General features: G+C 35.2%; 1 protein-coding gene across 2 annotated transcripts in view; it reads left to right on the top strand.

The window, feature by feature from the left end:
• Positions 1-1976: 1976 nt before the first annotated feature.
• The window catches only part of FHIT (fragile histidine triad diadenosine triphosphatase), a 564423-nt gene continuing 540842 nt past the window's right edge, over positions 1977-25557 (top strand). The window contains exon 1 of one of the 2 annotated variants that reach the window (XM_084293015.1): positions 1977-1987. Coding sequence is in view for 1 of the 2 variants with exons in the window: in XM_084293014.1 (XP_084149140.1) it covers positions 5960-5973 (14 nt within the window). In the remaining variant the exon portion in view is untranslated. Of the gene's footprint in view, positions 1988-5817; positions 5974-25557 lie in introns of those variants that run through there. The other variant, XM_084293014.1, reaches the window with a different exon arrangement.

The raw sequence follows: 25557 nt of genomic DNA, 5'->3' as shown, positions 1-25557 counted from the left end.
CACCAAGAGAAACTTAAGACCATTGCAGGGTAGGATGACCAGAAAATTCAAATAACTTAAGGGCCGTGAGGTGATTCAGATTAAGCCTTTGAAGTGAAGAGACTGACTTCACTGTCTTTATGTTTCTTGATTACAAATTGAGTCAATTTGGGGGAAACAGAATCACTGCTATTTGCCTGCTGTATTTTTATATATTAACTTAGTTCAGTGAGATCAGTAAGACATGAGGTAAACTTCCAAATCGGTGCAAGGTAATAAAATCAATGCACAACTGTAATGTCATTAGAAACACTGGGAACCCATGCTAGGACTCTTGGAAAGTACAGAGTAACCTTTCCCAAGTCAAAAGTTACTACACAGAAATTAGAATTCATGATAACCTGGTAATTTGGATGAAAGGTCTGTGTGCCATCCAGGCTGTAAATGCAGAAGATAATCACTGAGAATTACTGAAAAGCAACACTGTAATGACAAAACATTTTAACTGTACTAGTTACTGGAATTGTATACACAATATTTGCTTTTGTAAACAACATGAGTACTTACTAAGTTTCTCAGAATGGGGTGGGTATACAGGAAATGCTGCCAGTAGTGGATTATTAGTTGCATAATCCTAGAAGGCAGGTGTATGCAATATAAAGGAGGCATATCTGAGGTAGATTTGCAGGCAGTTGATGCAAGGGAGTTGCTGCTGTGCAGTTCATGAAGGGCTAGCAAAATATGTAACAGCAGGGGAATTAATAATGTCATTTCTGTATGGAGTGATTTTGGGAATCTGGCACAGAACTCTGCTGTTTGGATGTATAGATGCTGAGGTATCCTCCATGGCAGTGCTATCAAAGGGGAATCTTGACTAACTGTTTGCATTAAGTATTAAGGATACTTGGTATCACCTTTATGTGTAGGTGACAATGTCTTCAACGCAAGTATAAGAAGAAGCTGATACTTGGAATATTGGTCATTGTGGCAGTGTTGATTAATACAGTATTGTCTCCAGCAAATACATCCCACTTGTCTTCCATTAGTTATTTTATATTCTAAAGGAAATGAGTAGGAAGGTCAAGGCTTTGGGCTTGAGAGCAGCACATCTGACTGCCTAAAGCATTGTCAATTGACAATTCATCTACAATGCATATATGTAAGAGTATCATTGTAGGAAAGAGAGCTTTCTTAGATACCAGGCTGAAAACAAATTTTCCTACAAACCAAAGGTCGGTGCAAACCTTCCTTTATATTATACAGCCTTGTCTTCACTAAAAAACCCCGTCCAAGTGAACTGAAGCAAGCTGCTAACCAGGGTTTATCCCTTTAGGAAAAAGGTGGAGGGAGAACTCCTTCACGGCAGAAGCCAACTGTGGCACCGTACGGCCTGCTCTGGAGTGTGCCTCTTGCTGCAGACTGCCTTCTGTGGCTCTGGTACACTGCCCAGGAGCAATGGTGGCCACAACTGTACCAACAGAATTCAATAGGGACATCACTGCTGCACTATTGAGAAACTAGTAATTGAAGCTGTGAAAGTTGATGACAGTGATTCGATGTGGTATGATCTGTCTCCAGTGCGAGCCAGAAGCAGGTGCCTTACAAACACAAGATGCGCACCACGACAGTGCTTTTCCCTGCTTGCAACGTGAGCGCTCAGAGCTGTGTCCGCACACTTTTTAAGACTTTACACCAGCTGCTTCAGGCACAGCTTTTCCAGTCCCCAGTTAGAGGCTGCCCCCGGGGCAGGCTGAGGGCGGCGGCCACCGTTGGACTCGATGATCTTGAGGTCTCTTCCAACCTAGAAATTCTGTGATTCTGTGAAAGGCAGCACCGCCCGCGGGCTCCTGAGGCAGCGGCCGTTACAGCGCGGCGCGCCCCGAGCACGCATGCACACTGCTCCCCCCCCCTCCTGCTTTACCCCCGCGGGCCGCCATTCGCTGAGCGCCCAGCCCGCCTCCCCGGCCTCTCACTGCCGGCCCTGCGCATGTGTTGTAGGAGGGGGAGCGTAAGTCTCCATTTTGTGTCAATTTCCTTCCCTCACCTTCCTTGCGCTGCTTCCAGCGGGGAGGAGGCGGCGGCTGCTGCTGCTGGTGGAGCGGGCAGAGCCTTCCCTTTCAGCCCCGGGCTCCCTGAGGTGGCTGTCGCCGCCCTCTCCTCTCCCTGTCCCCGATCCCCTCAGCGCTCGGCTGCCCGCCCTCCTCCCTCTTCCCTCAGGCGGGATGCTCAGGGAGCCCCTTGGGAAGCCCTTGGCACGGCTGTTATGTGCTGGGCATCTCCCTTCACTGTCTGTGGAGACAGCCGTGCGCTGGGTGCCGGCGGTGGCAGCCCGCAGCCTCTCCTCTCTTCCCCTGCTTGCTTTTGACTGCCGGGAGAGGAAGCTCGCTTTCTGACAAATGCAGTGGGCTGAGGCAGATTTAATGCATCCTCGCTCCCCAGCAAAGCACACCCCGTCATTGCAGCAGCTTGGTGATGTTAGAATCACGGAGTCTGGCCAGCCCCTTGAATTCAACTTGGTGTTTGGGGTGACAATGCTTCAAATAATTTTAGGTGCTTCCTACACTTTGTCCAAGTGATCAATCTGCTCCTTTTACAGCAGTTAATAAAGAACTGTAGCCAAACCCGGGTAGCCTAAATGACAATAAAGTGGCTAAAGCAAAGGCAATGGGGTTCTGGTAAGGAAGACACGTGTCTGAGGTGCAGATTCATTCTGCAAGTTCTTAATAAATCACTTAAGAAATGAGTAAAATCAAGGTGGAGAAAGGAAGGGAAAAGCACTGTTGTGTGAGCTCTGAGACATTCAGGCGAAACTTGCAGTTGCTTTAAAAAAACGGCTTAAAATATTTTTCTGGGGTTTAATGTATTAAAAATCTTAAATGATAACGTTCTTAACAAGAGGAGAATACAAAATTGAATTCAAAGAATAATTGCACACAATATGTCATCTGTAGGCAGGTTTCAGAGTAATTTATTTTCAAATACTGGATGTTGGTTATTCAAATAAGACATTCCAGAACATGTGCTAAGATCTTGGCTACTTAATTTTAAATTGAGTCATAGAAATGTCTAATGGAAAAAGTGCATGAAATACTTAACCTTTTTCCTCAGGGCAGGATGTCTGTTATCTCCAAAAAATAGTAGGTGCCTTGATTTCATAACCTGCTTTCATATTTCCCCTCAAATGCATTTTTAGATATTCTGAGTAGTCTTAAATCTTTGAATGACAGCAGAGAACCGTTCCTGTCTTTAAAAGTTACATTCTATGTGCTGAAAAGAAATTCTGCACACGCATTGCTTTTTCCCTTTGAGTGCTAGGTGTGGAGTACTCCTAAAAGCTGAATTTAGTTCACTTGTCAATTCTGCTACTTACTATGAAACCTTCAGTTGCATTTTTTTCAGCTTGTGTATTTCCCCCCAAGCATTGTACGATCACTTAGTACCATTTGGGCAAAAATGTTTTTAGTTTCATTTAACGTGAGCTGTTATGTTTCCAAGTATAGCACTTCTGATGCAAGTTCTAATTAAATCTCTTCAAAACATGCTGTTTGTAACTAGCTATTTTAGCTGGTATTATAGTCTTGACTAATATGTGAGAAGAGTGTGTGAAACTAAGGCTGTAATGATAATCAAATATTTTTAGTTTCATAGCCTTTGAGTTGTATGCTTGCAGTTTCACATGACTTTATTAGTGACCAAGTTAATATTTTTATGTTTGGGGAAAACTGGAGGATGTAGGAGTGATAGAGGAAACAATGGTTTGGGTCAACTCTTATAACTTCAGGGTGAGACTAGGATTATCCTCTTGTCTTGCATATTACAACTGTGTACGTACTTTATAGGATTTGCAATTTCATAGTTACAATGTATAATCCTCTCATATTCATTTTGTCATCTGTCACGCGAATCCTTTTGTGAATGTGCAGTAAATAGAATTACTTAGTTTTACAAATGTCATTCTTTGGTGTGACTGCAGCTTCATTTATGTTAATTACATTTATTCATATAATTCTATATGTTGGTAATTTTGACTTTCTTATAAAGTAAAAAATAATGCCACTTTTCAACTTTGTCATCTGATTTGTGTACAGAATGTGTGTATATAAACAGCTTTAAACAAATCAGTAATGTTTACTATTCACTGGCCCAAATATTGATCTCTCAAGTCTGAAACAAAACTGTTGTTGACTTCTACTGCTCAAACTCTAGTATTACGGTTATTCTGAAATGCAAGCTTATTATTCACAAAGAATTTAGTGCTATGCGAGCAGTGTTTTTATTTTGTGCATTATGATTAATTACTTTTGTGTGGAACTTGCATTGCCCTGTATTATCCATATTGTCTTTTTTTTCAATAGTAGTTTATACGTCTTGTTTGCCTTACTGTGGATTCTCTGCACTTACGTTTCATTTATTCATACAGGGCTGAATATTTTTGTTGCTTTGTTATTTCCATAAGCTTTAGGAGAAGATGGATGCTTTAAAGAAGGTCTTAACAAATTATGTTAATTCTTGTCTTTTTCCATTACATCAGTAATTTATCAAATAAGTGTTGAATTTGTTTGGTGCAATGTGTTCTTTGTGCATCATTGTATTTTATAACGCCTGTTTTTTCTGTGTGCAACATTAAACTTAAAATTTAATGAGATTTCTTTAAAAAAAGCACAACAAAATCACAACCCACCAAAGGGCCAGACCAAATCTGGGTTTGATTTATTTGTTATTAAAAAGCTTATTGAGTTTCCTTGAGTGGTACAGGTTACATGAAGGAAATATGCTTGTCTCTAAAACTCCAGTGTAATTCTGAACATCCTTCATAAATACTTACTATCAGAATTTAGTGCCTTTCAATTCTGAATGATAGTGTGGCAGTTACCTCTTTACGGAGTAGAACACACAAAGATAAAATTGGGATATTTAAGAAGCAGCTTCATAACATTCAATGTTTAGAAGTTTTACTAGTAAAAATGAAAGTTGCATTAGTTGAACTTGATTCCCATGCTTTTTACTGGTTGTCTCTGTAAGTTGGATCTAGTCCTGTTTATGACTTCCCAGGTGTGGTCCTACTGGTGAGTAATAGCAGTTTGCTTGCTGTCTCAGAAGCCAATAAATTAATGACTCAGCTGCTGAAAGAGTTTTTGCAGAAGTCATTAATTGAGGGGGGATGGGATGGGGTGCATGCATTTAAATTTCTTGACAACAGATGATATTGACTATATGCCTACAAAGAACAGTTTGGAGAGTTTCTGCTAAAAAGAGGGCTCTTCTACAAGTGCTTGAATTATTAAGATTAATCCAGTGTTATAAAAGGACCCCAAATCCATGCTCAATAAAATGTAAACCTTCAGGGAGATGTATCACACCAGGAGGGCTGAGGTTACCTTCAGAAAGAACGTGGTGGTTCCTGCAGATGTTCTGGTAAAACAGACATTCAATTTTACCTACATTGTTTTTTTATTACTATTAAGCTACTCCACCAGAAGTGGAGTTGAGTGCTGCATTTCGAGGAATGGGACACTAATTAGATTGTTAGCTACTTTTTAACACACTTTATCTATACTCAGAGAATTTGCTTTGATCGGCAAATGAAATGTTAAGGAGTAATCCTTGATTCTTAGTGTAGATAAAGGTGAACTTGAGGGGGTGCTGAAGAGGTGCTTGATCAGCATAGGAATTATTCAAATACAGGAAAACTGCCGTTCTCATCTTGTGATAATCACATTTTTATAATTATGGGCAGGATGCTACTGACATTTCTAGAGAAATTCTTTGTTAACCAGACTCTTATTTACTGCAGTAAATTGTTTTCCTTCCTATCTTCTTTCTTACATATAGATGGTGTCATGACCAAATAGAGTTCAAAAAAGCAAGCTTTCACGATGAACAGACAAAACAATTAACACCTTCATAAAGCCAGCTGCTGATACTGGAACTTTCCTATCCTACTTCTTCCCAGATCATACAACTACTATCTGTTTTTCCTATGTTAAAAAACAGGTATGCTGTACACTGTATTTCTTATTGGATGAGCAGTGTTATTCCTTTATGCTGTGAGAAACAAGAGTATCCTTGGATGGTAGAGAGGTTTGGGTGATTCCACGTTTTATTCCAAAACCTTCAAAAATGAACCTTCATTTTCAAACTTGCAAAAGCATCATTGAAAATTCAAAATGATATAATGCTTCTAAAGGTGTTCTGTTTTTTAGAAGTGGTATGGTTATTCAAGTAGTAAGCTTGAAAAGTTATTAAAAAAACACACCAACAACTAGGGGAAAGAGCTGTTTATAACCTTGTGGGCAAAATTAAAGAAAATGTTCTAATTGCAAGGTATAAATAAACCTTTTGATTTTAATCAGAACATGCGTTTTTCTCCCATCAGTTTTCAGAGCACTAATATTCCCAGTATAGCTCATCAGACTTGCAGTTTAATGCAGCTAACTCAGGAACTATATTTATAAGCTTCATGTTTATAGATGCACCAAAGTACAGATTTTCTGTATTGGCACTGTAATGCTGTTACTTCATCAAAATAATACTGTGGCTTAGTGCATCAATAGTCAAAAGCATTTAAATGAATTCTTCTGAAGATAAATATTTTTTTTAGCATTAGCATTTGCTCAAATTTGGCAAGGCTTTAAGTTTCTAAAAATCTGATAGATATTAGCCTCGGAATGTATCCTGTTGTTAGGAAGTCATTGCACACTGACTTGTTAGAATAGTTTACATATGTCATTTAATTAGTTTTCAAAATTGTTTCTGAAATGTTGAAAAGTAAGGCTTAAAGTTGGCATAGTGCTGACATTTGCCACTAAGTATGCATATTATTTGTCCTGTTCACTTCAGTGGAATTATGCAAATACTGAAAATTAAGCACCTTCTAAACTGTTCTGGTGGATTTGTGTGCAAGCCTTAGCTGAAAACTAAGAGATAATGAAGGCATGTTAGAAAGCAGTAGGTAATATACAAGGCTCAAATTTGCATTCAGGTTGTATTAAGACTGGAAATCAGTGTTCTGTTAATAACAGTATAGTGATTCCCTGAACTGATGGTATGTAAAGTATTTCATAATCTGTTTGGATGTGCAAATGAGTTTGAAATGGCATTCATGCTTTATTATTGTTCTGAATGGTCACTAAAATGAAGTGGTGCTGGATTTTCTGTGGTTTCTTTTTGTCAGTATTTTGTTCTTTTTGATGCTGTACCTGATTCTTACCACCTTCCACTTCAAAAACATTCATTAATTTTATATACTTTACCCATGATCTTTGGCATCTCAATGAATCAAAACCAGTAGCTTCATTACATGCTTATTTAATATACAGTAGCAGAGCAACCAAGCTGACAGTCTTTAGATCCCGATGTGAAAGGACTTTGAAATTACACTTGCAGAGAAATGTATGTCTCCTTTTTATTTCTTGTACTAGGACATCTCCTAATGATTTCAGGCTTTCAGTCTCTTTTTAGTGTATGTTTTGTTATTAAATATTTAAGAATGATAGGATTCTGATGAGTACTGTTTCAGAATAGCAGAATTTTATTCATTACAGAAGTTTTCAGGTCAAGTTTGACTTTAAAACATTCGATTTTGGAAGGAAATGAGGGGAGGGGGAGAGGATAGAAGGGAGCTTGCCTATATGTAAGCTTTATAAATCTCTTCCATCATTTTTGTTTAGGCAGGTGCTTTGCTGAGGAAAATGTGTACACGTGTTTGAAACGTGATTAGGTGCATGTGTTTATGGAGAAATCAAAATACAGATGAGCACATCTCAAATCGATGAAGAGCTAATAGCCTACACATTATTTCACTAGAAAATGTTATGACCCTGGACTTCAGCCTCTGTTGCTATGCGAGCTTTCATAGAAGAGCTACTTAATTTATCCTGAAACTACAGTGATGTTATTTTGTGAACTAATTGCTTTTTTTTGAGTGTTGTTGTATGCTGATCATTGACTAATATTTTTGGTTCAGTTATCCTTAAAAATTTGTGTAAGAGTATCCATTTGGTTATTAAAAACTTTGTATTTATAATACCACTAATAAATATAAGAAGCCTATCAAGTATTATAATAAATATTAACTGTATTATATATTAAATATTAACTAGTATTTATATAACAAATATAAATGTGTTATAAATTGTCTTGCTAAGTACTGAATTTGGAAAGGAGTTTTTTCAGCAATTGGATTGTTGCAATTAAACTGTTAGTTGTGTGATGGGAAGTAGTTACTCGTTTGTACCTATGTACCAAAAGTCAAGATTAGTCTTTTCAGTTGTTTAAGAGGATACCAGATGCTGGATTTAAAACAGGAAACATTTAACTGTGGTTGAATGTTCATGCAGCACAGTGCAAATAATCTTCCTGTGTTTTCTTTTCTGAAGTCAAGATACAAGTCACTGTGCTCTAACATTAGACTAAGTTGTGTGTTTTAGTATAGTTATTTTTATGTGAGTAGTCAAATAAAGCGAAAGAGCTTTCTTAGTAAAACAAATATTTTTAAAGTACTTGTATGCCAAAAGATGTAGACAGGTGTTTTAAAATTGGAAAATAAAATATTAAAGTAGAAAGAGGTTTTATTCTGTGAATTTGGCAGCTGTTTTTTCCTGTATTTTTTTCTAGTGTGATGTTTGTTTTTGAGATGCACTTAGCATATATGTAAGCATTCTTTGTCGGTACATTGAAAATATGAATGTGAAGACAGCATTAGAAAAGATAAAAGTACCCTGTATTAATCCTTCAATGTTTTCTGTTTATTATGAGACCCATATTTTAACTAGTTTTCAGTTGTGTATATTGAGACTGTATGATGCAACTGCCAATAATTTTACAATGTTGTAAGAGAACATGTATTGGAGAGCTTCTAATTCAGAAATATTTTTGTACTATACTATGTTTTAAAGCATATGATGGAAACTTGGATACTTTGGTTCTAATGATGACCAGATGACCAGTCTTCTTTTCTTGTAAACAGCAGAGGTCAAAAACACACGCATGCTTAACAATTGCCAGACCAAATGCGTTGCAGTTATCTTAATAACATCTAGAAGGAATAGTCATGCAGGCAACTGAAGTGACTGGTGGTTTCAAAGCTGTGCTAGCATGGGTTGAGTCCATGCAGAAACCACTGGAAATGTTTGAAGTCAAGGATGAGAAAATCAGCTTGATAGTGGAAGTGAACTACGTCTGTATTTGTAAGATTAATTTCTTACTATGTAGTCACAGAAATACTGAGCTAGTGTTTGAATCTGGATACAAGGATCTAGAGACACTTGTAATCATTTAATTGAGAAGTGAATAAAAAGCCAGTGTCTGAACTGCCTACTACTTGACACTTGAGGCTTTTTTTTTTTTTTTTTAGGACATTGTCCATCTGATAAGATTCAGCCACTACAAATATTAGGACTTAGTAATATAAGCTTTCATTTCTCTCTCTCTCTCTCTCTCTTTTTTTTTTTTTTTTTTTTTAATAGCATAACCACCTCAGGGAATTAAAGATCAAGTAACTCCATTTCAGCTGCTGGTTCCCTTTCCCGTGTGTTAACCTGTTACCTGTTAAAGCTTTTTCTGGGATCATGTGAATCACAGCAGTAAAGACATTTGAGTGAGCTGACTATACAGAAAAGGGTTGTTTTCAGCCTTGATAATCCTGAAAAGTTCATTGTTTGAATTTACTGTACAGACAGTACGGTTGCTCGCATGAGCTTTTACAAGAACTGGGGAGAGAAGTGGGATTTGCTTTAGGTGGAAGAATTGATAGCCTTACAACTCAGAAAATTGTTCTTGGAAACATGAGAAAACCATGAGTGTCTCTTAACCTCTGAATCAGATTTCCACTGCAGTAGTACAAAGTTCTGCTTTGCTCAGGCATTGTTCCAGCTGAGGTGGTAAGGAACAACTTCTAAACAGCCTTTCAGTTCTAACCATATCTGTAGAAATGCTTCTGTAAGTTAAAGCAGGTTCATTTATATGACTGTGATCCAAAGTGGACTAGATACTAATTCAATCTAATACTGGTCTGCTTTGTTGAGAGGTGGCAGCTTCTTAGCTCTTAATGACAGATACAGTGCTCACAGTCCATTTTGGAGATAAGCTGAAATGCTGTAATTTCTTTGTAGATACTCGTAGAGACTTACCACCATATGGGAACTGCATCAGAACCAGATTTATTCAATACTAGCATCAAACTAGGATCTGGTCAGGTTGTAAAGGATCAACAGTTGTCTTGCTTTACTATGCATTGGTTTACAGTTCCCACTGGTACAGGTCAGTGTAACATTTCCCTGCCCTTTGCAGTTCTGATCCCATCAATGCTTTCAATCCAGAAAGGTTCAGAATAATGCATCTTTAAAATGGAGGAGAAGAGGCACAATCAACATTCCTATTTGTTTTGTAAAAGTGTTTAACAGAAGATTTTTGGTCTGGTAAGATCTCAGCCTTCAGTTGTTTGTCCGTATACTAGAAGAGTGCATATTGACCTGAAAAAGCAATCTACTCAGTGGTTATGCACTGGCCAACAACTGAGGTTGTTACTGCTTGATGCTTGCTATAAGAATGACTAAGCACTGATATTTGCAAATACTGAAGTTCAGAATAAAAATATTTTATTAATGTTTATTACCAATATGCCATACAATTTCTGCATTGTGAACTTAACTAGTTAAATAGAACATGGAGAGATCCAGGGCCCATGAGAATGAGCAGTTTTTCTTGGATGTACTTTCTGAATTATTTTTCCCTGTATGTCTGTCTTTTTTTTTTTTTCCCCTTTAAAACAGGCATTATAGCTTTACAGATATTACTGTCAATGTTGTTTCCTATTGAAAACAACGACATATATGTGATTGTCCATATTGATTTTTAAGTATGTTAGGAAAAATCTTGAAAGCTGTAATTGGAGGTTGGAGGGAAGAATTTTAGCTACTAAAATACTAATCAGATCAAGGCTGGGATTTCTTCAGTCGGTTTTCCCATAGATATTGGAAAAACAAACAAACACAACAAAAAAATGTTTCTGGTGGAGGCAGATTCCTGTTGTCACCATCAATGTGGAATGATGAAGCTGATGGAGCTAGCAACATTCTGAATCTAAGCAGAACTTCTTAGCCCTTCACATTAATTTTCATTTCATCGGGCAGAATACAACTAATTTGCAGTAAACTGGTTTGGGGTTTAAATAAAGTATTGTGGTTCTTTGTTTTTGTTCCAAATGATGCTAAGTTAGTCGTTTTAACTCTTGTGACATCTGTCCTTCACAAAAGGAAGGTATTGTCAACTAGCTCTAGCTAAGGCTAACTTGTGCTTAGATTTGAGAACATCTGGTCTTTGTAACCAGAGGTTTTTTTTTTTTTTTTTTTTTTTTTTTTTTTACATGTCAGCACAATTATTTATACTGTGGGTCTTGATTTTGCTCCTCAGCTCTGAAAATCGAAGCTAATCAGCCAGAGATGCTTTAAATAGCCTACTGTATACTAGGTGAGCAAGGAGAAAACTAATGGTCACTCCTTTCAAAACAATTTTTTATGTGATTGTGTAACTTAAATTTCTTCTTTCACATATGAATTATTTGTCAGTTCATCAGCATAACCGAGAGAATGGGCTTTTCTCTCTAGAGCTGAATTGTCTTTAGCTAATGGAAGTGCAGAGGAACCTTTCCTGAACCTGAGATTCCTAAAAATGTCCAAAAATATTTAAAGATATTTTTGTTTTGGTAAAATGTTATCTTTGTTCCTTATGTAGTTTTGTCATATCTGTGTTGCTACATAAAAACTGAGACTACCATTGTGCAAATCTGACTAAAATTATCTGTGCTGTTTCAAAGGTCAGGTGCATTCAGTGAATTTGCTTTCAAATTATTTTGTTTATTCTGTGTACGTATGCATCCTGAGCTCTATAAAGGTCAGGAGAAGAGATTCATTTTGGAATTTAAAGAAGTTTTTTAATGCTGGTCACCCTTTTTAGTTTCATTTGAAAATTGTTTTCCTTTGTTTCCTTTTTTTTATTTTATTTTATATATATATATATATATATATATATATATATATATATATATATATATATCCACAGCAAAGCTCATTTGTGAGGTCCATTTAAAAATAAAACTATTAGTAGTGCATTTATCATATTCAAACTTAAAAAATAAATCCTGTTTGCATGAATTAAACTGTATTTCTATTTGGTTTTGGTTTCTTGGCTTATTTCATGTGACAGACTAGCATTTTCATTGCTGGAGTAACATATTTATAGGATATATAATATTTAACTGCCTCTTGGTACAAATGGTTTAATAAAACAGGGTGATTGTGCAGTTCCTTAGACTTTGTATGTCCTGCTTATTAACGGTCATGTTGAATAATATAATGACAGAAGGATTCATATATGAGTCAGCAATGCGTAACTAATTGCAGTTTTCAGTCACAGGACTAAAAAAAATCAGTAAGGAAGTGGGCCTCTATTAAATATGTATTTGTAGATACTTAGAGGACAAAGAAAACGTATTTGTAATGTGCCTAAATTTTGTCCTCTGTAATGTAAATTCTCCTATGATGTTTTTTTGACTGTAGAATGGTAAAAATGTAGAATGTAGAAATATTTTTGGTGACTTCCTTAACAATAACTCACAGGAAGACCAAGTTTTATGAAATGGTAATAATGATTTTGCACCCAAACATGAGTACCTTTGTCGAAGTTTACGTTCACTTTGAAAGTCCAGAGCTGTTTAACCAAATCCAACTTTTCTTTGTGAAAATTATTCTGACATTTTCTTTTCTGACCTTAGGAGATAAAAGAAGGCAGAACTTGCTTATAGAAAGAACATAATAGCAAAACTTAAGCGAATGCTGTGTTCTAGTGCACATTCTATGGAAAGGATGGACATGTTTTCCAATTATATGAATGTTTAGAAAACTGTTCTGAGTCTCTTTTTTTATGGGTAAAACAGACATGTCATCAAGTAGTAAACAGTAGAGGGCTAATTTACCTTCCCAAAGATCAGTTTAGCATGTGTTTAATCTGCAGTTGCTCAGTTTACAGCTCGTGGATGTAACCAAGCTTGGGTATTAGTAGCAACAGATTGATTGTTGCACAGATATATAGATATAGATATATTTAAGTTATGAATAAATAAAGATGCTTTGGTCGTTTGGGTAATTGGCCAGGTGCTGCTTTGGCTTCTGGTACTGGGCTGACTAATTTCAGATGGCAGACTGCTACGTACATGTGCTTTTAAAGACACAGAAGGGGAGGCCTAGCCTGGCAGTGCTTTTGCTTGTGGGAGCTTTGCCAAGATGTTGCTCCTATTTGGAGGTTCTCAAATTTCTTGCCTGCTTTTTACTAGTCTAATTTGTAAGCTTTCCATCATTGATTCGTTACTGCTAGTAGCAGGCACTGTCTCACTGTCTTTTTTTTTTTTTTTAACCTAAGTGTCTTCAATGAGAGAGATTTCTGTGTCAGCTTTTCCGTGATTTTGTTGTTTGAATCCTAGTCCGTTAAAGAGCTCTAATGTTTATACCTTCCCAGTGCTGCAGCTGAAGCTGTAACTGACAGTGTGATTTAAGAAAACTTATAAATCAAAAAAACAAAAACAACCTGGAAACTTCTCAGATATTTGAAGTACAACTTAGAATACAAGTTTACACATAAACCACAAAAAGCTATTTTATATATTTGACTACTGAGGACAACTATTTGAATGATGTTCTATCCTGTTACTCATTCTCCTAGGGATCAGAAAACCACTTCTGTTCTCATATTGTGACATTAGTGCTTTTTATGTTGCATTAATTCTGATGAGTGACTTATTTTTAAAGGCTTGATTAGCTAGGATAAAATCTCCATATGATGCATGCTGTAATGGTGCATCTCTGAGCAGTAAGTTTAAGTATCAGAATTAAGGACTGAGTGAGTATTAGTCTCAACTGAGTCTTGTACTAATTCACGTGGAAGAAGAGGAATAGAAATTGAGAAAAGGTAGAGTGAGAAAATATTTTTATTTGGAAGGAGATTTAATAATACCTTTGATGAGGATGATATATAAGGCCTGATGTTGTATATAGAATTAGAAATGGATGCTAATCCACAGCACCTTGTTTATAGAAATACCGTGAATAACTTTCAGAGCCTCTAAAATTGAATACTTAATTCCTTATCTTTTTTAGAGTTCTACTGTACTGTAGAACATGAACATCTATAGCTTTATAGAAAATCAAACATTATTAGTGAAAATTTTTCAAACTTTGATATACATAAAACAACTCTATTGAAATACTTGGGCTTGGTGGTGGATTCCAATACTATCAGGCTCTGAACATCCTGTGAGACATACTAGAAGTCCTGTAATTATGGATACTTAGTCCTTTGAAATTTTTTTTTTTTTATATTTGGTACCGACACTAGAGCAACTGCTTTCTCTGCATATGAAAATTTCTAGTATATGGTTTCAAATTGGTGTTGCTTTATCTAAAAATTAAAAAAAAAATATTACGTTGTAATTGATCTTTAAGATTTAAGTTGGAAATAACAGTGAACCCAGCATGTAAGAGTAGTGACAGACAGAGTAATCAACTGGTTTTACTAGAAAATAAATCCACATGCCAGTGAAGCAAATATGAATGTGTAGCATTGCTTGATTAGCATTGAGGTTTATGCCAGGTCATTTCTATGCTTCTTCAACCACAATGACGTTTCAGCAAAAGAGCTTTTCAGTTCCTCAGAGAAATAAGAGTCAGTGGAGCTGACTTCATAGTTGCTTACTTCTGAAGTAGTAATATTTCTTTGGAAGTTATTGCATATGTTAATTATCCTTGCATACATATTAGATGTAGTAGGACAGGACTGCTTTGCTGAAGTTACTTCTGTAAATCTGCATTTGATTGGGAAATAATTGGCAAAACTGTAACAGTGTAGAAGTACGTTTAATGAGCAGTGGATGTTTAACCTGGACTATTTGTTGTGTTGTGACTGATTTGCCTCAACCTGTAAACTTGCATTATTTTCCCTGGGTGCTTCTAACAGGCAGTGTATCTACTACGTTGTGGTTGTGCAGCATACGCTAGGAAACTGCTTGCAACTTTGGGTGGATATGCAGTACTAACAAGGGAAACTAAACAACTCAACAGGAAAACAACTTTTTTTTTTTTTCTTTTTTCTTTTTCTTTTCTAACTGCAAAGAATACAAATTACTTTATGTGCATGTTATTGTGTGTGCACCCATGATGCTGAATATCAGTGGCTGGCATTGTGTTCTGGCAACAGTACTTTTCTGCTGGTTTTGTGCCCACTTTCATGCAAATTCTTTAAACTGAAAAGTCATGGCAATGTTTTTTTTTTTTGTTTGTTTGTTTGTTTGTTTTCCTTCAGAGATGTTCTATCATAAACATAAATAATACATGTAAAACATGGAAGTAAATTAGATGCTGAGTATGAGCATTATTCATTCTGTCCATATGTATTAAGTGTTTATGCTGTTATCCATTTAGGATTCCATGCTTATAATTGACTGAAACAGATACACATTTCTTGAGCTCCACTTTGTTTTGAAGCATGCAGACCATGATTTCAGGAAGCTTGAAGAAAAGGCTGGAGAATACAAAGAATTAAGTATTGTCAGCATTGATGAAAAATGTAAATCAGAAGAAAATCTATCTGATAGCTTTGTTTAAATAGCTTCTCATAAATGCGTAAGATTCTCATTAGTCCAACATCAGAAGACTAATGAATATTAATGAACGAGATCAAAGACATATTTAAAAATCAAAGCAAGTAAACAACAATTATTTTTAAGAATTATGTAAGTTTTTAACTACACAGAAATATGCATCTTCTTAACTGAATAGCTTTATGAGAAGTTTTTCTTGAAAATATTTTTCCTGAAAATTTTTTATGTTGAAGGGCAATTATGTAATGTAAACAAACAAAAAAGTATATACATCGTAATCCAAAATATATATAAATATGTTTTGAATATAGTATATTTAAACAACTATGAATTCAGCTGCAGACTTATTAGGCTGGGAATTTGATCTTGAACAGAACCCATCTTGAGCTTGACTTAGGCTGCCAGCACAAATTTGTGAAATATCAAGAAGGAAATTACTTCTGTTGTCTCAGACTCCTGCTGTTCCCTTCTACAGTTTAGTGGTTTTGGACAAAGGTCACAGTATGTAGGTGTTCCAGTTAAAAAAAAAAAAAAAAAAAAAACACAAAAAAACACCTTGTATGTGAATTCTTAAAGATTCTGATGATCACATGGAAGATAATATCCAGAACTATCTTCATCTTAACATTTACTTTTCCAAGTGTGTACCATGTGGCATGATCTCCATACTTTGAACTGTGCATGCTAGTAGTATTGCAGGGAGTAAATATTTCATCATCACAACATAATGCAAATTTAAGTTAAAATATTTATGGAAGCAATTTTAATAGATTAAGTACTACTCGCCAGTTCTCTTTAAATGTCTACTATTGTTTAATTAGTAAATCTTCTATTCCACTGAACTAAATAAAAATCTGTTCTGTGTGAGATGACTTGAACAAAATAATAGGTCTAGGTATGGGTTAAGATACTTTTTATATTTTACTTCTGGATTTATTTATTTATTAATATCTCTGCATAATCTTCTTTAAAATTCAGTGAGGATTTTAATCTGTTTAATCCACTAAGTCATAATGAAAATATTACTCCAAAGGCACAAAGCTCCTAGTGCAACACAGGGGAGTGTTCTGGCCATAAAGTACTCAGTCCCTATGGGCAATAGTGATGTTATTTGACAGTTTGTGATTCCTACAAACTTTAATGGCAACATAGGGCTCACAAGAGGCTTCTTCAAATACTGTCAAAGTAACAGTTTCATTTTGGACCTAGATATAAAGCTAATGGTTTCTAACAGCTTTTAGTGTCACTGAATCAAATTTCTCAAGTAGAAAGAACATTTGACATTCTGTTTTAAAGTGACCGTATGTTTGACCCAGTTCTGCAATCGTGGTGTCATCACAATCGTATCTCGCTGCTGTAGGCTCTTGGAGGCTGACAAGCGGAACAAGTTGCTTTAGCTCATCCAGCTCATCTGTCACACTGAGCAGCTCGCAGATTTCTATTATCTGAATGAAATGTGGAGAGAGTTCTCTCCCCGCTCCCCGCTTATCCGCATCCTGGGCAGCCACTCACACCCCACTAACAGAGCAAAGTGAAATGCTGGAGGAATAGGGGTTCAAATATTTCCAGAGATGCAAATGTAAGCCACATTTAATAATTAAAAGGCTTGTTATTAAAACAAAACAAATCAAAACAAAACAAAAAAACTGAAATAAACTCCTGTACTAGATAGAACAGCTTGGATTACATGGAAAGTTAATTTCCAAAGGAGGCTTGTGGTTACCTTATCTGAAAACAAAACCGAAATGCTTTGAGTTGTATCTTTAAAATCTTCATGCTGAGCACTTTCTTAGCGTTTGAAATGTGTGAACTTCTGTGGTGATTTTATTATATTTTTCCAAAATAGCGCAGCTGGGAATTTTGTACACTGTAGGCCAAAAAATCTTGCCATAATCTCAACACAAACCTCTTTGAAGTTCTCATTTGAGAGCAATGTTATGGCACTGATTTTGTGCAGGCTGCTCTTTGAAGTTTATATGCTGAGGCTTTTTACAGTCTGACTGCTGTACTCTTGTAGCAACTGATTAGTATTTCCTCATTTTAAGGGTATTATTACCAAAAGAAGCACTAAGCATGATGCTTAGTAAATGTTGATGAGAGTTTTTCCCCACATCAAACAAAGGAAAAAGTTTTTGTAGCCCTTCAAGTTATGATACATCTAGTTTTTTAAATGCTTTTAGTAGAGTAAAATTTCAAAGTAAACTGTCAAATTGTCTTATCCAGCTTGAGAGACAGTAATCAGCAGTAACGCTCCATGTTGGGTAATTGAATTAAACATTATAGGGACCACAGAAAGTACAGAACACTTCAATTTATGTGCACTTGAATCTGGTAATCAAGCTTTGATGGGAATTCCATTTACCCAAATATTTCTTTTTACAATAGCACACCGTTTAACTCTTATCTGAGTAAAATTTGAAAAGTGAGTGTTTCATTCATCCTTGATTTTATCTGCAGTGACCACTTAATATTTATCTAAACATGTTTTTTGGTCCTGACTTCACAATTTTTTAAAAAATATTTAAAGTACTGTCTCTGTTTTGATAGTACTTTTTCCTCTAAGAACACTGAGGGTAAACTATAAATTACTTTAAATATATAAATATTTGTATCTTTATGAACTATTTTATAGCTCTCAAATATATACAAAAAGTAGTAATAATAGATCAAGGTAATTGATGAAGTTAAGTCTTTGTGGATAATTATGTTGGGTCAAATTTTAAAATACATTGAACCAAGGTGTAATAGACTTGTAATACTTACACATACTGTAAAACTTAACTTTTTTTTTTTTTTTTTTTTTTTTTTTTAAATCATTACAGGTCTTTCAGTAATGAGATGATTCACAGTCACATTTTTTTTTTTTTCTTTTTAATAATAAAACTTTCTGGTTTGGCCTAGTTTTCTCCTGCATTAAGGCATCATTCCTGCTAATGCATACAAAAATATGTAGCTCCTCGGTACTGCTAATATTGGTAACTGCAATAAGAATGCTCACATTTGACAGTAGGCTTGCAAGATTGTGAATTTTTAAAGAGAAATGTGTCCTTAGGTTATTTTACATTTCTTTTTTTAATACCACTGAATTACCTATTCAAATTTATATAAACTTGCATCTAATTGCATGTGCACTTGCCTGGTATTTAAAAATAATTTATATTAGTTTAACTGCAAAGCTGACTGCAATTTTAATACGGAGAAGTAATCTTTCTATACTGGCATGGATTTTTTTTTTTTTCCTCTTAAAGAGAGTTAAGTTTCTTTGGGTCAGTTAGTTGTCTCACAAAACTAGCTATATGAAGTGCTGTTACTGGATGTAATATTTACAGATGCACAACATGTATTTAGTGAAAGAACTATTGGAATTGTTTTATGAACACTATTTAAAGATTATGCTGATTACATGCTTATCTATTGCTGCTGTTAATGTAGTACCTTAGTGATGTAAGACATGGTGCACGTCTTAAAACATCCCTAAGTGGGTAGAAACAAGCTTCCTCTGTCACAGCAGTTACAAGCTTCATTGGTGGTGGATGCAGACTGATCGAATTCTAACTTTAGCTAGGAGCAAGCACAAACTTCACAAAGTTTTTTTTTTTTTTTTTTTTTTTTTTTTTTTTTTTTTAATAGTAATGATTGTGGCAGGCTACAACCTAAATAATCCGTATATGGCACATGTCAGAAATACCCTCTGCTATTTAAGAATGTGATAGATTACACTGGGGGAAGAAGCCTGTTTTTAATATTGAGCTTTATTCAGAGTGATGCTGTACAAAATCATTCAAAAGGAATACATCAGCTGATATCTTTTTGAGGAAATTATAAGCTGAACCATCACAAACTAATAAAAAAATAGGACTATGAAATGTATGGCATGTGTATGAATTAGCAAGATATAAATACCTGGGCTTTATAACTTTAGAGGAATAGAAATGGTCATTCTATGGTGATAGATGGATATGTGGTGAATTGCACAAGATCTGAGAAAATGAGGATTGCATTTATCATATCTAAGGGGAATGTCAAAGTGTGTGTCTGCCTATAACCCTATCAGTGATAAAACGATTACAATATGCCTTTGGGAGATACCAATCAATATGACTATCATAGAGCTCAACAGCTCTGATGACAATTCAGCTGATGAGTTCTGTGGATGGCTTAGAGAGAGCTATGATAAAACACCAAGAAAAATACCTTCTCTGTACCTAGGACCTGTGTTGAAAATGTTGGAAATAGGGCTCATAAAAATGAAATGGGACATAATGTTCTAGGTTTGAAAAATGAGATAAAGGCATTCAACTGATTTCTGTTCACCTGGTCATTACAGACAGCATCTGCACTCAATCACACAAGAGAAAGCCTAACAAAGAACCAGAATGACTTTTGGTGATCTTGAAGACTGAGAATGTAATGAACTACCCATGGTGCAGTTTATTCGTGAAACTGTCAGTTGTTAGCCTACTTAAAAATAAATAAATAAAACTATATATATATATATATTTTGAAGGCCCACTGGTTTTCTCAAAAGAAGTAAAAGCTATTATGAATCAATGGCATTGCCACAGATATATACAGAATATTCAAAACCAGTTTAAAATTAAAATGTAAGCTAACAGGTAGATTTTAAAAAGCCAGCAAAAGGCAGCTTCTGTAGTAGTGTGATCTACAACATACATGTACAATGGCAAAAATGTATTTTGTAAGTTTTTTTCAGTAAAAGCTAGTGAAACCTGAATGACTTTTTCTGTGAACAAGAACCAGAGATTTATGAGTGGATAAACCAAATGCGTGTTAATAATAATACAATTTATATGTGCATACATAGTCTTTCCAGTCTTCTTAGTAATAGCAAAGATACACATACTGAAATCTAAGTTCTATTTCCTAAATCCCTAGCTAACTGATGCATGTGCAACTTTGTCCCCTGACGCATCTGTTTTTGTTGGAGTGGGTTTCTTGCTCCATTGTTAGCCACATCTTACTAGTCTAAATATTTGGAAGAGTCATCATTTAGATGCAATCATAAAATTAAAAGTATGTCCTAAGAGAGAGGAAGAGGATGTAAATGTCTTTTCTCAGTGGTGCAGTAATGCTCAGCAAGCTGTCATTTCAGTGAGGCTTGCATCAGCCTGTCTGTACTTCAGGCTCATTGCATGTAAAGTAAGACCAAGGGCCTGATTTATTAAACATGCAGGGTAGTTCCCCTGTAACTTCAGAGGGGAACAAGAAGATGTAACTATCACATCTGGTGTGTGACTTCAGTGCTATAGCCTAAACTATGGTGCCATTAAAGCAGTAGAGAGAGGCAATATCTTTCTACTACAGGCTTCTTTCACACAGTAGTAGCTGAACAAAGTAAACATGATTATTAATATATAGGCCAAACCTTTTCTTTTTACTGGCACGTAGGTCATTACTTACTATATTTATTTATTATCCCTTTGTAGCCTTGAAGTACAGGAAGAAGAAGATACTGCAAAGTTAAGGGTATTTATTACACTGCGTTGACAAACATTGCCACCCATCCTTTGCTGTTATACTCACAGATCTAAATTCATGGATTAAAGATAAAGCTGACAGGACAACTTCTTTAGCCACCTGGCTTTCCTATCACACAGAAATGCTGAGCAGTAGTTAGAGGGAAAATGTAAAGAAAGTTGATATGCTGAGGGTGGCCAAATTTTATAGAATGATTGCTGACTTCTGCTTTGTTCACAGTGGTTAAGTTATTCTGGTGCAGTTATGTTTGCAAAGATTAATGCTAGGTGTATTTAAAAATAAATGCACAGGTATTGCTTCTGGTCACTACCTCAATAGTGCGAGGTGGGGAAAAATGTTAAAAGTGGTATTTTTTTACGTTTCTTCTGAATTTACATGAGGCTTTCTTATGTATGCATCAATGAGTTGTACAGAAACAATGTAATAAGATATGTAATGTTGCAGGGATCTGATAATTTTTTTTCCTCCCACTGTGCATTGGATAGTTTCGGTAGATAAATCCCTGAACTTTAAGTAACTGAGCATAATAGTTGAATGTGTATAAAGCATCATAGTAACTTTAGCCTTTTAGCCTTTGAAAGTAATCCAGCATTCTGCAAAGAACATTCTTTCAAAATTCAAAAGAATTATTTGATTCATATTTAAAGTTGAAATATGTTTTTTTTTTTTTTGTTTGTTTGTTTGTTTTCATTTTCCCCCCCTAAAAAGAGATCGGTTAATGCATCAGGCACCATGAAAATTACTCATTTTCATCCCATAATCTTACTTTTGTTTTCAAAAAATTCTTTCTCTTCATTTTGAGATTTTCTACCATCAGTTTTGGAAAAGTTGAACTTTGATATCGTAGTTCAGGGATATGACTTCTGATATCACAGAAAATAATTGTGATAATTAAAGCAGTATGCAACATAAAACGAAGATTTAGAAATTCAAGATTGTCGCATTATGCAGTGAAATTTAAACCAGTATAGATTTGTGTGTCATCAGTTCTAGCTCATTGTGATCAATTGTTGAAACATTTGTTAAACATATTTGTGTAATGCAGAAGAGATGAATGTGTGGTATGGACTTGATTTTTTTGTTGTTGTTGTTGGATGTTTGTGTTTTATGACATAGTAAATTGATTTTTAATGTTTATATGCACAGTTTAAGCTGTTTATAGTTAGCTGAACACACACACACACAAAAGGAAAGGGGAACAAATAATTCAGATGTGTATTTTCAAAGGAAAACTTGAGAAGCAATAAAGTTTATTTAAACATGACAACAGTGATTTGTACTTTTATAGTTGTTTGTACCTGCTTTATCTTCTATTTGATTGTAGTTATTTTGGTTCCTGTTGTATGTGATAGGTGACCAGTAAGTGAAATATGCATGCTTTAATCTTTACTATATTTACCTTCAATTTATCTTCAAGTTTTGGCTTAAATTTCTCTGACCCCAGTTTCCTCTCTCCTGTTTTTATTTGGGTTAAGAGCTGCAACAGTTCTCTTTCCTGTTGAAGTTCAGTGGTCATTTTCTTTATATAAAGTGATATGTAGGTATATGTAGGCAGGGGGGGTCAATAGTTTCAAGAAACAGATTAGAGATGCAGCAAAATCAGAGATTTTTTTTTTTTTACAACCAGAACTAAGAAACATCTGCCTATCTGACCCAAGAAAGGAATTCATCATGTGGACAGAATGGAAAAAGTAGGCTTGACACTACATATCCATCAACCAGTTGTCATCCTGAATTCAGGAAGAAAGCTGGCATCCTGAGACCACCAGGCTTTTTGTGAACATATTCTCTTGTATTATGTCTGTGACATGTGAATTGCCAAAGATGTAAGATCAGATAGCTGATCATCCAAAACTTCGAAACCTAAAATTAACACATTTAAGTTTGAATATACTACTGAAATGCCATCTGGAAATAAATAATCCTGAATATTTTTTATTACTCTAGTAGGAAAAAAAGGCAATATTAGTCAGGGCTGCAGGAATAAATAATTGTATTAGAATAAAACATTGTATTAGAATAAAAGATGTAGGCATACCTGGAATGTATGAGACATGGGACTTGAGTTCAGTGTCAGTGACACGATAGCTTCTGTGTGCTGCTGGTTTTAAAATAGTCTCAGATTTTCCAACAGTTAAAAGAAATAACCAGGGAAGGACAGAAAAGAATGGAGGGAGAGTGATTAAAGTAGAAAAAAATAATAATAGAATCTTAATCACTGGCACGTCAGAACCTGGAAATAATGGTAATGCTTAATTGGCAGAAAGATGGAAGTGTTCAGGAAGTGCAGTCCACTTGCACGTTGTTTCAGAGCTTGTGCTGCAGTAGGTCTGCTTTTGGTCAAGTGCCTTTGTCATTAAGAGGCACATTTCTTGTAAACGTTTCCCCACTAATTGTTTCTAATGCATTTCTTTAATTTATTGAGGACTTGAGAGTTGGAAACACTGACTGCTCAACTTCCACAAACAAATGGAAGGAATCCTACCTTGAAATAATATAGTAGTGTCCTGTTCCTGGAGAACAGGAATGCATTTGTATTTCAGCAGAATAATTTACGAATAGCTTACTTAGTGAAAACAGCAGTACTTTAAAGATCTTTTTTTCCAAATTACCTCCTTTGTGTACCTGAAATTTCTAAGACAATTTTCTGTGGTAACTATTTGCTTGTAAGATTATTTTAATATTTTCTGTGGGATAGCTGTTTACAGAAGGCATCACCGTTATATATACACACACTTTGGAAATATAATTGCATTGAACAGCATAGGTTGAATTTTTTTAGTAAATTATCTGGATTTGGAAGTAGCTGGCTTTGGAAACCTGCTTCTATATCCTGTAAAATGTAGGACTAATATGCCCTTTTTAGTTATACATAGAATTTATTTATTTAGATAATATTTATAGTAATAGAATAACAACTATATTATTGACACACCAATAGAACTGAAAGGTGATTCTTTGAATTAAAGTGACAGTGTGTGCAAGTGTGATTGAATTTAGGCTCCCTCTTACGAGACACAGTTGATAAGCCCTTAGAATCTCCAAATAAATACTTATGCTCTAAGGTCAGTCCAGACCTCATGGACTGCTTTTGCTTTCTTTGATAAAATTCAGTGCACGCATGCCAAATTGCTTTCCTCCAACTTAACCCTAGCACCATTTGAATTCATAAATGCTACAAAAGGAAAGCTTATAAATGCATGCAACAGTGAAGTAGAAAAATGTCATGCCTACCTAATCTATTTTCTGGGAATGGGGGAAAATCTTTTTATTCTTTTTTATTTCTCAAGTCTCAGTAAATATGAGGATTGGATGTTATGCTTAGAATCAAGAATTGTCTTTCATATTTTCAGAGGCTATAAAAACATTTGTTGCCTTTGATATATTGTCTCTGAAATGAGTCAGTAAAAGAATCTTTCTTTTACTGTATTGAATTAGAGTAGCACGCTGCATTAAAATTTCTTCACTTGTTTTTTTTTTTTTTTTTTTTTTTTTTTGTACTTGTTTATGTGGTAGCTGTTAAATGACTTTTCTGAAGCTTTTGGTTTTCAGGATAAAGTACTCAATTGGTAGCACAGCATTTAGTAGATGAAACAAAGTAATGCTTCATATAAAGCCTCAATATGGTAACTGGTTTACAGAAGCATTAGAAATGGCATCAATGGGAGTTTTGCTAAGCATTGATGACAAGTACGTAGTTTTAAATAACTTGGACAGGAAATAAACAGATTATTCTGAAATAGAGCACTTGAGAGAGAAGGAGGTTTTCACACTGCAAACAGGGGCCCTTCAGAGGAAACAAACAAACAAACAAACAAAAAAAACACACACACAAAAACCCCACACATATTGTGCCACGATGTTTCTATCATAAAGTTTTTGTCATGGCTTTGTAGCTCAAAACAAACTATCTTAGCAGCAGCCACTTTGCAGTGGGTGTTTTTTTGAACATCAGTAGGATGCATTGTTGAGAAAGGAAGGAAAAATGAAGTGGGTAAAGTGTAGTGCATGTGTTGATACCACATCTTTTTGTCTGTGTAAACTGAAGAGCTGAATGGAGTAATTTTTCTCGTTACTAGTTCTTATAATTGTTCTCCTATGTCATGTTGTCTTAAAGATTTCAGATACAGCCAAGGTGATATTGCAGTCACATAAATTTTAATTCCTTGTTCACAAATCAGGACTGGTGAGTTCTGAGTCACTTCCTCAGTTGCAGATAGCATGGAAAAATGTCTTTTTGTGAAGGACAATAGTAATATTATGCATGTTGTTCCTTTACTGAACAGGAAAAGGATTTTTACCAAGTACGGAATATAGGTATATAAAATTTGTAGAAATATTTCTTTATATTTCACATACATCATAGTGATTTTAAATACATAGTGTGATTTAAAAAAAAATAAATCCATGCAAACTGGTCGGTTTTATCC

Source organism: Netta rufina (genome assembly GCF_964035555.1).
Source record: "Netta rufina genome assembly, chromosome: 10".
Taxonomy (NCBI): domain Eukaryota; kingdom Metazoa; phylum Chordata; class Aves; order Anseriformes; family Anatidae; genus Netta; species Netta rufina.
Note: the sequence above shows the minus strand (reverse complement) of the source record. Positions and strands in the feature narration are given on the sequence as shown.